The sequence below is a fragment of the Charadrius vociferus genome, unplaced genomic scaffold, assembly GCF_000708025.1.
Source record: "Charadrius vociferus isolate BGI_N301 unplaced genomic scaffold, ASM70802v2 scaffold202, whole genome shotgun sequence".
Lineage (NCBI taxonomy): Eukaryota > Metazoa > Chordata > Aves > Charadriiformes > Charadriidae > Charadrius > Charadrius vociferus.
In genome coordinates this window covers 2,317,461-2,332,295 of record NW_009647242.1, presented here as the reverse complement: position 1 = coordinate 2,332,295, position 14,835 = coordinate 2,317,461, and the positions used below count along the sequence as shown (strand labels likewise).

The 14,835-nt window shown below is 43.0% G+C and overlaps 1 protein-coding gene across 1 annotated transcript in view; it reads right to left on the bottom strand.

Annotated features, from left to right (window-relative positions):
• The window catches only part of MTCL1 (microtubule crosslinking factor 1), a 97,265-nt gene that overhangs the window by 4,500 nt on the left and 77,930 nt on the right, over nt 1–14,835 (bottom strand). The window contains 5 exon segments of the mRNA XM_009879984.1: nt 2,481–4,035; nt 5,454–5,485; nt 7,808–8,113; nt 12,209–12,410; nt 12,412–12,461. Of these exon segments, the coding sequence (XP_009878286.1) occupies nt 2,481–4,035; nt 5,454–5,485; nt 7,808–8,113; nt 12,209–12,410; nt 12,412–12,461 (2,145 nt within the window).

Here is a 14,835-nt window from a genome sequence, read left to right as displayed (position 1 = left end):
CAGGAATATAAAAGGAAATTATGAAACAAAACCACTCAGAAGCTCAAATTAAAGAAAAGCACCAACAGGTGCTCCATGCAAGTCTAAAAGTCATTAATACACCACGCCATGACTGCAGAAACAAGAAGGCGTTTGGTGGTAAGAAGGTCACTTGTCTTGGCCAGAAACCAACAGGTGAGGGGGAAGCAGAGCAGGGACCTACAGGAGGGTGGCAGGGGCAGCGCTGATGTGACGCCGCCCCAAGCACAGCCTGCCTCCTCCAGGATCATCATTTGCTGAACTGCTGCATCTGGCTTTGTACAAAATATGCTAAGTGGAATACGTGCAAAGCCTAATTTGTGTGGTCAGTGTAATCCATAAATAACCCAAGGCATCTGCAGAGTCTAAACTTATTTTGTGGTTTTGTTTTCAGCAGCGAACCCATGCTCTATTAAGTACATCTTGTAGAGCATCATCTCACCTAGGAAAAGCTAAGCTCATTGTGTGAACGCCCACCACCTTCCTTTTCAATGCACATTCCTGAGAAATGACAGGACCACTCGAAGATCATAACCTGTGCATCCAGACAACAGTCATAACAACGGAGTAAGAGTTGCAAGGAAAAACAAGTCTTAGTTCTGAGGCTTGGAACTCAAAATATTAGGCAAAAGATACTGAGAATTCACAAAGAGCAGCAATTTTCTGCCAGGTTGATGGTCAATGAGTTTTTGCTAAACAGCACTGACCCAAATCTCTCCATGCATCAAACTCCGGTACTGACGCTAGTTGTATTTTGCCAACAGCAATTTGTGATGATGTGGGATGACATCCATTTACTTATATTTGAATTCTGCTGAGACATTTAAAAGATGCAGGAGAAAATCAAGAGTTTCCAGGGATGCCTTGAAGGCAAAGCTGAGTTGAACCTGTTAAGAGTGCAACACACTTTCTAATAAGGACCGGTAGTGCATTCCCAGTATTTCAAACTAAGGACAAAGTACAGAGATAGCTAGAAATAGTCCCATAAATGAGGCTGCTTTCCACTTTTATTCACTACGAGGTTTGTACACAAAGCCCACTTTCATTCACTGTTACTTATAAAGTGCATGTGGTTCCTTTTTTACATGTACAAACTTCCCTATTTATATCTGTTTAAATTGCATGTAGGGAACATATACTCAGCTTTGGATCCTCTGTGAGGCAAAAATGATCATGTCCTCTGAGCAATACCTACAAAAGAGGAACCATTGAGATGTCCATTGAGAACCACCTGTTACTGCAAGGCAAACTGCAAACCAAAAGTCTCAGCTCTTCGGTTCCCACAAATCCTTCAAGCCAAATGTTGACTTAGAAAATGGGGTTTCAACCTTCCCTTGAGGCTATCTGAGGCAGTAGTGGTAGGAGTCAGCCCAGCGAGGCCAAGGTGGGATGTCTGGGGTGTGTAGGGGTCAAGGAGGAGCAGCTGCCCTGTGGCTGGGGCCCACTGAAACATCAGGATGCTAAAGGAGCAGAAAGGATGAGGGGCTCCTGCCCTGGGGAGTATCAGCAGCCAGCAGGGCACAAGCCATTTCGGTGCTGTACCAGAAAGATGACATGTGCTGGGCATAATTCAGCTTCTCCAGGCCTCCTCAGGGCAACACTCTCATGTGGCACAAAGGTTCACCAGAAACAGGAGGCTCAGACACTGATAACTGAAAGCTTTTGTCTATCATTACACCCTCTTTTTTGTTGATTGCTGTAGCCCATTACTGTACCTGAGAATCTGACCACCAATACTTGGGCATACCTGCTGAGACAGATGATGGCTTACGCTGTTGACAGCAAAATACCAATAAAGAGTTCTTAAACACTAAGAATGTATGTGCTTAGACTAGTTGATTGCCTCTGTTGTTTTTTTAATTTTTCTTTCTCTTTTTTTTTTTTTTTGTGAGGCCACAACAGTCAATACCAAATATCATGCCATTTAATCACATTAACAGACCCAAACCAAACTTAATCAGATATGTCCAGAAAAGGTACGCTGAAGGCCCTGAAGTTCTGGTTCAGGATATTGTAAAGGCTATTTTTCACACAAACTTGTTAACACCTGTTCTTATGTAGGAGAAAGAGTCTACCTTTCCACCCAGTCTAAAAGAGAACTCAAACAGTCCTACAGTCCCTAGAGCATCTGTAAGGTGTTGTGTGTTTTGTGACAGAAAACCCTTCTCCCAGTCTTTCAGGGGAGAACCATTTTTATCCTGTAAAGGCATCTTTATCCTGTGAAGGATAAAGCTCTTCTGATGCTTTCAAGCCCGATAAGCTGTCAGGATAGAAACTCAATTCTTTACCAAGTTCTTCCGTGACTAATCCAATAGTTTCATGAGTGGGACTCGCTGGTGGTACCATGACAGGACTAGGATATTCATTGTAAATACTCACTAGGACTGCAAGAGATCTCATAACACATTTGTTCAAAGAAGAGTGCATTTAGCTATAGGAGGAAAAACAAACAAACTCATTACCTCTATGGACCCTGGATCTACTTTGACAATTTCTCCTGTGCTGTTGTCATTGCTAAGATTTGGTGGGCTGTGTGAAGGTAGCCTTCTCTCTTCCTTTAAGGCATGCTCCAAAAGTTTCTTATTCAAGATCCTGGCAGCATTTTCTGTAAGTGTGTACCCTGGAGGAGCAGATAAGTCCTGCCTGATACTTGTCACCTCAGTCCCTTCTTCCTTTTGCGACTCTGTCCCCAACCGGAGAGGACTGGGTGATCTGCCACGGGCATTTGTACACGGCTCCTGCAGTGGACCCAGTTCTGCTCTGGGTTCTGCTGACCTGGACCGGCTGCTAGACCTGGGGCATTTTTGGAAGGTCTCATGAAAGATGGGGCTATGGTCAATAATGTTGAACAAACTGGAGAGGCCATCATTGATGGTAGTGTGGACAGGACTCTCCCTTGTAGTAGTTGATCTAGCCCAAGCAGACTCACTGAATCCTTTCTGAGGTGTGCCAGGCAAAGTCCGGTTATTTGGCTGGTCTGATTTGGGAAGGATTTTTCTTTGCAACTTTGGAGAGCCATATTTGGGGGAGCAGCATGTGCGTTCAAACTTAGCCTGGACCTTTTCGATGACGGGGGTCACTTGCCTGCTTCTTAGGCTTCTGGATGGTGAAGAGACAGGCGTGGACCCCCCCTTTGGTGTCAGACACTTGTGTGGACTGCTGGTGATATTGCGCAGGGTTTCCGTCTGCAAGCCAACACTGATCGTCTGGGTGGTCTGCGTCCCCGTTGTTCTCATACCATTGGTTTGACATGCGGTGTCCTTAAACTGAGGCTCTGTTGAATTAGAGCGTATTGCGTTTCGGACAGAGAAAGCAACCTCCTTCATATCATCACTCATATTTTTGGACATCTCCAAGCTGTGCAAGGGTGAGGCAAAGCCCACAGTAGTGCAAATAGGACGCTCAATGGGATGAAGACCACTGTCCAGAAAATCCTTATGATGTTTGGCCAGGTCACAAGACCATCTTCCAAACATATCCGAGGAAGCACCTTTTGTCTCAGCAACATTCCCCATAGCTTTGGTCACAGAAAATAGGAAGTCTGGCTCAACCTGGTTTTTCCCTTCGCTGCCAGCTATCACTGAGTTATCAAACCTACGGACAACCGGTGGGCTGTGAAAGACCCGAACTCCCATTTTTTCAGTTACTCCGTGACTCCTCGTTGGCTGCTTCTGGCAGTGCTCCGGGCTGGTCATGGTGTTAGTTGTCATAGTGACACTGGTGGTGAGGTACCATGATGATGCCTGGAAGGGATCTGAAGCAGGATCATTCCCAGCTTTCCCAATTTCTGTCCTTTCTGCCCAGCCTTCTGCAGGCTTCTCGGTGGCCCCACCATGGTTCCTAGTGGTACTGTAATCCCAATTTTTGTTGAACTCCTCGATGTATTTCAGATCATCAGGAGACAGGGGAGGGGTTATGTCGTCTTTGCTGCTGGATAAAGGCAAGTTTTTTTCTGGTAGAAATGGAGAAATATCCATCAGGCGCTGGAATTCTGACATGGAAGAAACAGACATTGCCCTGGAGAGGGGAACATGAGAGAGTCACTCATAGGCTTGGAAACTCCTACAAAGCTACTTATTTTCAGCAGCAAACTAACTCAGGAAACCTGACTTTCACTACCTGCTTATATATAAAACCACGTTAGCCCTCTCTTTCATTAAAGTTCCCTTTTATTATCTTTAAAATAGCTGTGAAAAACAAGCATTCCTGATGCGTCATTAAAAGTACCAAGAGGTTTATCAACGGCGTTTAATTTAGTTCTTTCTCATGGATTACTGCTTGGCAAATGTCTGAAATACGGAGCAGTAGGATGCATTTCAGAAATATACCATTCACAGAAAATGAGTATTTGCGACAATATGAGGCATACTTTTCAAAGCAAGTGTGGAGTATTTCTGACTTGCTGGGAAATCAGCAAGTCCACCCCCACTCCTGAGCTTGCCCAGGCTGCACAGCGATGGTGTGTAGCGATGTGGGACGTCCAGCCTAGATGCTGTTACATTGAACTGGCTTGGTGAGTTGAGCTCACGCTAAAATTCAACCAAAGGGAATCGCTATGTGATAAGGCTGGATTCTTGGCTTTCCCGCATTTCGCTAGTTTGTACAAATCACAAGCGTTCAGCCGAGTTGTCCTGCTGCTTCATTTTAAGAAAAAAATCAAACAAAAAAAGAAGCTTTCTGAATGGCACTACTTAAAAATGTAAATGAGCGTAGTTACCAGAGTTGGCTTAATGAGGTAGCTCAAGCTGGGTGAGGATTCAGCAAGCAGCGTGTTTTATAGATCAGTGATCTGGAGCATACAGTAAAATCACACTGTGAGTTTTGAATCAAGAACACCAGCTGCGGTTAGGGTGCCTCTGCGTTAGGGAGCTAGGTGGGATCAGGAGTGTGGTTTTGAAGTGGATCTCCTATTCAGATGCTCTGGTTTGCATCAGGGGGCAGTCTCAGAGAGCATGGGCTGGGTTCCTTTGGGATGAGAGTGAGCTGGAAGGTGCTCTCCAGAAGCACAACGAATGCGCTCTAGGGTTAGGTGGGTATTCAACCCATAGCATCTGACCAGAGCTAGTCCAAAGCAAAATATTCCTGACGTGCAGGGGCATGTCAGGTCCTCAGCACCAAATGTTTTCCTCTATATATCGATGTCTACAGGTCTGCAGTACTCGCTAGGGCAGGTGTAACCTTCCATGTAAGCTGCAGCTTCGTGCACTTTCATACAGTTTACTCTTCGTGCACCATAGCTGAACGTGGCCCAAGTTAATCAGAGTAGAACAGAAGCATATTGAGACAAATTAATCCCTGGGTAAATCCATTAATCTGGCTCACAGGCTGCTTAGGAGGTGGCATGGCCGTGCCCCGGGTCTGTGGTTTGGGAGCCAGAGAGCTATAGGCTCTGGCAGCCGAATATTTGCTGGGTTTTCCCTGTAAGTTTTACTCACCTTTGAAGATTTCCTTTGTGTGTTTCTTCCTCCTGAAGAAAAACAGAAACAAAAGAGGGTAAGTTATTTATGAACCTGTTGGTGCCATTAGCTAGTGAGTATTTTGTCACTCACTTCCAGTTAGTTGCACCAGGTATGTTTGCCTCTAAAATGTGGCTGATTTTCCCTCTGATAAGGAATCTTAAACTGCCAGTGGGAATATCCTTTCCCTTGGTACACAGGCAGTAGAATGGGCAATCCCCTCAGGACAACAGACTGCACAGGGAAAGCCTGCATGCCAAATCGACAACAGCCTTGAATATTTTATAGTCCCGTGCAATCATAAATGGAAGTAAGCCGCAAATGGCTTTTTTCCACGTGTACGCTATATTGGTTCGGACCATGTATTTGTGAGTGAATTTGTTCTGTGGAGGTAATCTGCTTGATGCCAGAGACCAAGCTGTGCTGAAATAAGAGATAAACCGGGGTCCTTTGACATAAGATTTCATTATATGTTCTCTAGGAACCAACAAACGGCACCAGTTGAAACTCATTAAGCTAGCTATATTAAATGCGTGGGAAGACTATTACTTGTTTCATAGGGGGAATACCTACAGCTTGCTAACAGCATTAAGATGTTTTTATGGCAATTATTTCCCTGTGACAATTCCCATAATGAGTTGGTTTTTTTAAATAGGTACTTCTGAAGCAATTGCTCTACAGCTATTATTTTAACTGTTTGCTTATATTTCTAATAAACTATAGGGAATGCCAAATATGACCAGGAAAAAAAAGAGTATTAGTACCTATTACTTTTATTTGACCTCATGAAATCAACAACAATACCAACACAGAAGTGTATTTCAAATTGTGACTATTCAAAGAGAGCACCGCTTAACTCAGCAAATACCTTTCTGGTATTTAACCGGAGTCAGGGGAAAAAATAGCAGTAAACTGATCCTCCTTGCATTCAGTCTGGTGTAAGTCTAGAATAAAGTTGGTGGCTTCAGTGGAGTTACTGCAGAATAAATCTGACCTACCCACACTGCCAGCTGTATGTTTATGGCATTGAGGGAGGAAAATCTAACTGGAACACACAGGTAGCTACAGCTACTTAAAATGTAAGACGCGTGGTCACATTTCTTGCCTCTCTTTTTCTTTTTTTCTCTTCTTCCTCTCAAAGAACTTGATTTCCCAATCCGTTAGCTGAGTAACAATGTTACACGTCTCAAAGAAATGCTTGGGTCAAATTCTCACAGGCGCACACATTCAAGTCAAGGCACACCAGTGAACCCGGTCCTGCAGGGAGCTTGAGATCTGACCTGTTGACAAACTCTTTTTGAGAGTGGTCAAATTTTCAAGCCAGAGTACACAGATACATCTTTGACTGTTCACTGTAATATGTGTACCCAACTGGTATTTACGTGCTCAGAGTACAAGCTGAATGTCTAACCCATATGCACAAATCTGAATTTTCAAGCAAGAAGAAAGTACTCAAAACTTGCATCAAGCAACGTGCTGCCTGCTTGATAATTTTAACTTCTGGCAGTCTCCGCATACTTCTTGTTCTGTAACAGCCTCAACCATTCAAGGAACAATAGAAAATAAAGGAGAAGTTGTAATGGAACCAGGAACCATTAAAATATGTAGTTGTTGTTAGTGTGAACATTCTCAGTATGACTAATATTGTAAGCCAGTTCACAGGCTACTTTGTACCAGCATATGAGGATGGAGACCCTGGGTTTCATTCAGCAACAATGCAAACAAAACTGTGAAGATCTGGTGAAAATAAGCCAGCAGGTGGTGCAGGTTTTAGCAGGACACAGACTACATTCACTATGGCCCAATGGCATCTCTTAGCACTGTGTTTTACATCTTTATGGGGTCACCTCAGGGTAGGTGCTTTGCTGATGAAGAATAACTTTATTTTTATAGCATCTCATCTCACTTATGCTAATCTATTTAGAAGGCGACCAAAACAGAACAACCACAAGTGCCTCTCTACAGCACTTACTGCATTACTAACAAAATATAGCCCATGTTTCTCCATATATATGTGTCTACTTACAACTGGCAGAGACTTAAGACCTTCTAAACCTGTATGTTGTGTCAGATATAGTTATCATACATAATATGAATGGCCACAAGGGGAGGTAATCTTCAGGCCTTTAGGCTGGCTCCTGGTTTCTCAGGTGATTGACACTGGTCTAATCAGCTCATAACACAGAACGAAATCTTGTCCATACCAAATTCACTACTGGGTAATGTAAGCAATGCCTGTGACACAATATGTCATTTCCTACAGCAGGGATGTGGTACCAATTCTGACATAAGAGACAACATGCTGGCTTGATGAAAGGTAGAAAAGTGCATACTTCTGTTAATCCCGTCAAGAATTTCTCCCGCTCCGTCTGCCGAGACCGGTGCTCATCAGACTCATCAGGGGAATCAAGAGACAGTGACTCCAGAAAGAGGTTTTCCGTGGCGCTGCACCGATCGCTCTCTTTCAGCTTAGACAGTGACCGATCATCAAACTGAATGGCATCTGAATCAGAGTAGGATCTTGACCCCATCGGACGAGGCACGTGAAGGTTCCCCTGGGTCGTAAATGGACGAAGGTTACTCTCCTTCTGGTCACACAGAAAACCACCTCCTCTTCGCGGGCTCACTTCCTTCTGAAGCTGGAGACAAGGCAAATGAAAAGGAACAGCAATTACTTATGTAGTGTGTGGCATTCTGTAGAACTCATCCTTCCCCAGGAGCAAGGCACCCATGCCCTGGGGAGGCACCACAAGATCACTGCCTGGCTCCAGGGATGCTGGCTTTGCTGCACTGGTCCTTCTGCAAAGGGAGATGTCCCTAGGACTTTGATGGTACTCATGGGACTTTGATGAAATGTGCATATGCATAGTTTTGCTTGTTTTCATATATACATATATACACAGTGTGTCTATGTATACACGAAACAATGCAACTGTCTGTAATCTGAGTTTTAAGGAAACAAATCAACACTGACAGCTATTGAAGAGCAATCTTAATATAAGTTCCTAAAGCAAAACAAGTAGAAGCTCAAGTGACTTGGAGCCTTATCAAAACAAATACATTTTTCGTCTGGTCAGCAATACAAAGGTCACACTTTTTATATACATCACTTGTTTCCAGAGGTGGAAAATTCCTCTTAACAAAAGACAAAAGCTTTGTTTTATAGATGGTCTAACCCTAATGCATGGCTAGAAAGTGTACTATTTGTACAGAACAGGATTGTCAAAGGGATGAATTAGGCATGCAAAGCATGTTTGAAGAAAATGCATATTCATAGAAGGGCCATCAAAGCACTACACTTTGCAAAAGCTGGGTGAACAGAAGGTGGACCACTAGCGAAATTGCCAATCTTAAAATTAGAGTATGTGATCGACTTCTCCTTAAATTGCAAATACAACAGGATAAATGAAGTAAGTGATATTTTCAAACATGATAAATGACAGCGGGAATCTGATAAGTAACTCTGAAGTTTTGCTCGAGCAGAGCGCTAAGATTAGTGACAATAACCTGTAAATGCAAGTCATTCCCTAGGACCCTGGAGACTGAGGACCTACAAAACGTATTATTTTAATCTTGTTGCATATGTTTGGAAAAATAAACAGACATTGTATTGCCTAATGTGGATCAAAACATTTTAGGTCTCAGATGATTAAATTTGCACTTGGGCTGAAATCATTGAGCTTTTTGCTTGATTCAGGTCTACAAAAAGGGAATGCATTTTCAGTGTTTTGCTCATGATATACAAAATCTGAAACAGTTTTATTAAAAGGAGCTAATTTAAGGTACCCTATAAAGATAGGGGCTGGAAAGTACACTTTAAGAGATCCTGGAGTCCATTCCCCAGCATATAAGCAAGACCCAAAGCAAGGAGAAATGGTAATCACATGTTTTCTGTACACATAGTTCCAATTGCAACCCCTTCCAGATTTTCAGAGATCATATAAGGATAATGATCTGGGAACCTTTATGAGAAAACAGTACAGATACTGGGTCACTCTCTGAATCTCAGACAGCGGACAGGAGAATTAAAGTGAGAAATACTGACCTAAATTTTCAAGACTGACTAATGATTTTGAGTACCTGTGTGTTTATACCTTTAAACACACAACTTTTCATATGGGTGATTTTGTGGGTTTAAATATTTGCCAGTGCACTCTGTGCACAATTAGCCTTAGTAAGAAGCACCGTGGAGGGAGATTCTCTAAGGGAAAACAAAGTGACAGTGTACTTAAATAGAAAAAATACACGACTTTGAGCTCTGAAAAAAGTAGGTCATCATGTTTTTTATATGCGAGCAGTATTCCCATAACCATCCAGAGTAAAGTATTTTATATATTTTATGCATTGGTGTGAGCTTCCCCCTTATCATACATGTATTATTCAGGAGCTGTGTGAAAGCAGACAGGCATAAAACATTAGTACGAAATTTGGCACACACACTTCTGCTATCTCTTAGACTCTGTTTTTCAAACATACACACTGGTGTAGTCTCCTCATCTTCTACGTATTGCCATACATGGAATACACACAGAAAAACTCCTGGGAGAAGGACTTCAGAGATATACTAATTGTTTCCATATAAAGCCGGGCATGACTGCAATCTGAGAGGATATTCAAGTAAAAGCCTGCAAATATTTGGATGCTTCCTGTCACATAGGGAAATGTTTGATTATAAGCAAAGATGGAGTTATGAAGTTTTGCAGGCAGGTAGCCAAGATTTCAAATCTTATTTCTGATCATCTAGTCTTCTGAAATTAACTTGGTATAATATTTTTTATTTCCCCTAGCTATTGCTAATTTTTTGTACAACTCTACTGTACAGTAAATATATAGTTGAAGCTTAGATGTTTTAGAGTATTAACAAAAGAAGTCAGCTCCAGGACTAGTTAAGAGCTATTCTGTAGGCTCTCCCAAGATGACACTCAGGGGTTATGTCAGGTTTAAAGAGAATTAAAGGCTAGGTAACATTAACAGCGATTTCTCTGTTGCTTCCTTCAACGTGCAGAAATGAACAGAAAAAGCAGTCTTTAACCAGGTTAAGTCCCTCAAGCTATTGAGGATACACTGAAGAGATAATACTAAAAAATACAGTTCATAGGGACAGCAGCATAAACATACAAAGAGGTACCAGTGAGTCTCCGAAGAAAAGTGTGTGTCCACATCCTTAGTATATTGGGAAATTTGCTGAGGGTTATTTAATTCCCATTGCACATGAAGAATCCACAGGAGGCAGTTTGGCCACTGAAACTCAACAGAAACCAGCCCGGTCAAGCCAAGAACTTGGCACCTTCTGCCACTGAACCCTAGAAACCAGGTAATTTGGATGAAGAGCTCTGCTACAAGCCTTCCCACCTCATAGGTGTTGATTGTTCTATCTTAGGAGACATACTATTGGGCTGCATTATAAGGGCTAGCTCAAGAAGCTGCATGAAATATACACAAAACCCCTCCGATAAATGGGAGATTAAAAAATCCAGATTATTGTTTATTGATATTTTTAATTTAAAAGCTCAAAAATCACTTTTCTTGGTCTATAAAACCTTCGTATTGGTCACCGCCCACTCAGACCTACACTTACAGTGGTGATTTTAGAAATATCCATAGAATACAGGATTTTCCTAAGTGCTTCTCTGTGGGTTTAAGAGCTATAGCTTAAGTCTTGTATTCATAATATTTACAGCCTGGTGTCCTTTCCTTAGTTTCTTCTTGCAACTCGGATATGGGAACATAAGACACAGATAGTGAACCCTTTTCAAGAACTGGTCATGAAGTCACACCGGGCTTTCATCAACTTAACCTGTGAAGCTACTTTGTGCTTCATTCAAGCATAGTGCTCCCTAGAGAGCATGCACAAATCTGGTGCCGTTCCATTTCTGATGTCCTAAGAACAGAAAGTATTCAGTTAATTGAGGACCCACGATCTCAGTTGTTTTTCTTACTTTTCCTGGAATGCATGACTCAGAGCTAAAAAATGTTCAGTCAAAATGGTGTATTAACTCCCTCATTAAGCTTTTTATTTTTTGTGTGGCTTCCAGCCAGAAAATAAATTCATCAGGTCTAATTTGTCTCTAATACTAAGCAGATGAAAGCATGGATAGGCATGAAAAACAAGGGGACAGGTATGCAGTTATCAGATTTGAAGATGATAGCAGAGGTGGGCACAAAATTCATGTGACTAAGGTCAGAAGTGTCTTCTGAATATTTAGTATTGATAGCTGTTTATTTGTTATCAGTCAGGGCTCCTCATGTTAACCCCTGGGTTCCTTTGCTAGAGAAAAAAAAAATAAGTTGAGACTGAATAGTCTCAGCAGCTGCATCTTTGGTGGCTAATTCACAGATGAACAGACATTTTTGGCAGGAAGCTGTATATCAAACCTTGAATAACCCTGCATGTGGGATGGGTTTAAGCATGAGGAGATGCACAAAAGCTTTCAAACAGAGTGAATCGATGTGACCATGCCTGTCCAGGGTAATTGAAATGAGGCAGGAAATGGCCTTTAACCTGGAGTTGGTTTCTCGTAAGTGGTCTTTTATAGGGATTATGAGCATTTTCCTTTTACTCCCTTGTGTATGTAAATTGTTTTGTAGCATGAGAAACAATGATGTAGCCAAGGAACCAAAATTGTTCCTGTGCTGCTTCTTAATACAGTCTCTTGACCTTGGCCTGACTGTAGTAATGGTGCGATGCCTCGTGCTTGCAGCCAGCCATCGCTCACCCCAAGATGACTCCTTACCTGCTCTATCCGCCTGAGCAGCTCCTTCTTTTGACGCTCCCATTCTCGCCGGTCTCTGTCAAGCCTGTCCAGGAGCTCCACCTTTTCCCGGTTCCAGTTCTTCTCACTGTGCTGGATTTGCCAGCGGAGGTCCATCACTACACCATGACTCTCAGCCAGAAGCTTCTTGTGCTCCTCTCTTTCTCTTTTAAAAGCTCCCTTCGTCAGCTATGAGGCCTGTTTCTCCTGAGGTGTTCTCACTCTTCCCTTCCAGCTGGCATTAAAGTAAAACATTACTAGGACATTAAACTTTCTGTGGTAAAAGCCTGTGTCTAACAACGAATTTGAGTTAAAGACCTAACGCCACAAAGCTAATGGCAAAATTATAACAATTTTTAGATCTTAGGATATCAATAAATGATCAAATATGTTCAACTTGAAAAAAGTTTTAAAATCAAGACAGTGAAAACCATAGTGAATAATTTCTCAAGCTCTACCAGCTCATGCTATTAAGGCATTAGTTATGATCTTTCTGATGGGAGTGTGGGTACCAGCAATGAAGGAAACGTGGAGATAAACTCCATCCTCATCATCATTTCTGAGACAATCACCAGGACAATGTCCTCAGCCACTGCTCTGCTTTTGTGCTCTCAGTGCACCTGAAACCTAAAGAGAGTACGTCCATCTTCTGAAGAGACTTCTCCCAAAGCAACCCTCAGCAATAGTCTTATTGTACAGCTCCTCACACCTTCCAACAAAAGAGGGTGTTAGCAGCAGGAGATGTATGAAGATCATCCCCCCCATCTCTGCAGGCTCTGGTGTCTGAACTGATTTCTAGGGCAGTTAGCTGATGCTACCTCCCCTCCCTTCTCCTTCACTTCATGCTCAGGGCCCAGCTTGATCAGAGCAGAAGAGCTGGCCCAAGGTGAGAGATTGCTATGCAGGCTCGATGGGGTGTCAGGAGGCCTCTAGTACAACCCCCTGCTTCCAGGAGGGTTGGCTCTGAGATCAGATCAGGTTGTGCAGGACTTTGTTCAATTGGATCCTGACAAACCTCCAAGGGCAGGGATTAAACAACCTCTCTGGCCAACCTGGGCCACTGCTGGACTCTTATGCGAGTAAAAAAGGTGGTCAATGGCTTTTGTTCAAGCGAGTGGAGAATTTATCCCTCAAGCCTTACTGTTTGTCAGAAACACAGTAGATGTGTGAGCGACTCAGAATGGGATACATCTCCGTCCCCTGGCTCTGCTGGTGAACTGGAGTGAAAAGCAGAGAAAACTCATTTCCGCCTCTGAAGTTAAAAGTTTTCCTCAAAAAGGAGAGGCAGCAGGTCTGCTTGGAAACATGCTCCTTTAGCAAGACAGAAGGACAACACCTTCACCTTGCCCTATGTGGAAAATAAGCACAAACTTTCTGAGCAAAGGGAAGTTCAGATTCGATTCAGGAGTGAAGCTTACTAGTCTCTGGAACAGCCTCTGCAAATAAATGGCCAAGAGGTCATTGCTTGAGTCACTTAAAATTGTACGGAGCTGCAGAGCATATCCTGTTACAGCCACTTGCATTGACAGTGAAATCTTAAAACACCTGTGTCCTCTACCACTAATTTCCAAAGCCCAGTTGTTTTCAAACGACCAACCAACTAAACAACCAAAAAAAAAAAAAATCAATTATAAAAAAGCAGCATCCTATTTTAACAAAGATGACAGGACACTGTCTTTCTCACACTTATCCTATTTGTGCAGTGTAAAATTTGTGGGAGCTGCAGCGATGTATGAGAGGCTGTCCTGCACGCAGTGCGTGGCTTGGTGGTGGACAAGAGGTGCTGTGGGGCAGAAACGCAGAACATCCCAGGAGACACACCTCTGTGCTGTAGATCTGTGATGGGAGACACCATCCTGGGCAGTGTGGCTCCTCAAGAAGCCAGATAGCTTTGCTGCCTTCCTACCCACTACCCCAGTATGTGGACTGCCCACATGTTAGTTCAGCACTATGTAAAAATATCACTGCTAGTTTCCAAACTCACTGCTAACTTCAGGTAATGGCCTATTACCCCTTGGTACAGCTTTCCTCTGTCCACCCACAAGTCTCCAGCTCCATTTCATGGTGCTGCAGGAGTCAAAGTTGGTGCTACAGCCAGGGTCAGCAATTCTTTTAGATTCATTTCCTTTAATTTTACTATTCTGTGCCACTCACCCCAGGTTGCTCTTGCAAGTTCCTGCTGGGTTTACTAAATAGCCGTGACACCAAATAATCGTGAATTTCAGAATCGTCACTGCAGAGCTCAGGTCAGCCAAAATAATAAGGGACTAATGAAGTAAACTCTATACAGTTTCCTTACACCTAAGCCTGACAGAGGGCTATTTAGGACTTGTTCTTTGTGATGTGTGTAAGTCATCTTTCAAGGACCTTTGATGCACCCCGAGACTTCTCATCTTGCAATAGGAGCTCTTAGGAGAGGTTGCTGGAGCGTCTGGGGCAATTCCAACGAGGCTGGAGCACAGACTCAACCTTACAACTCTGCTGCCTCCTGGGGAATAAAGCCTCATGGTAGCTATGGCTAGCATGCTAAGGCGCAAAACCATGCCAATGCCTGCGATAAATTCTTTACCTGGTATGAAGCATGAAACGCTAAAAGCAACCTATAAAGC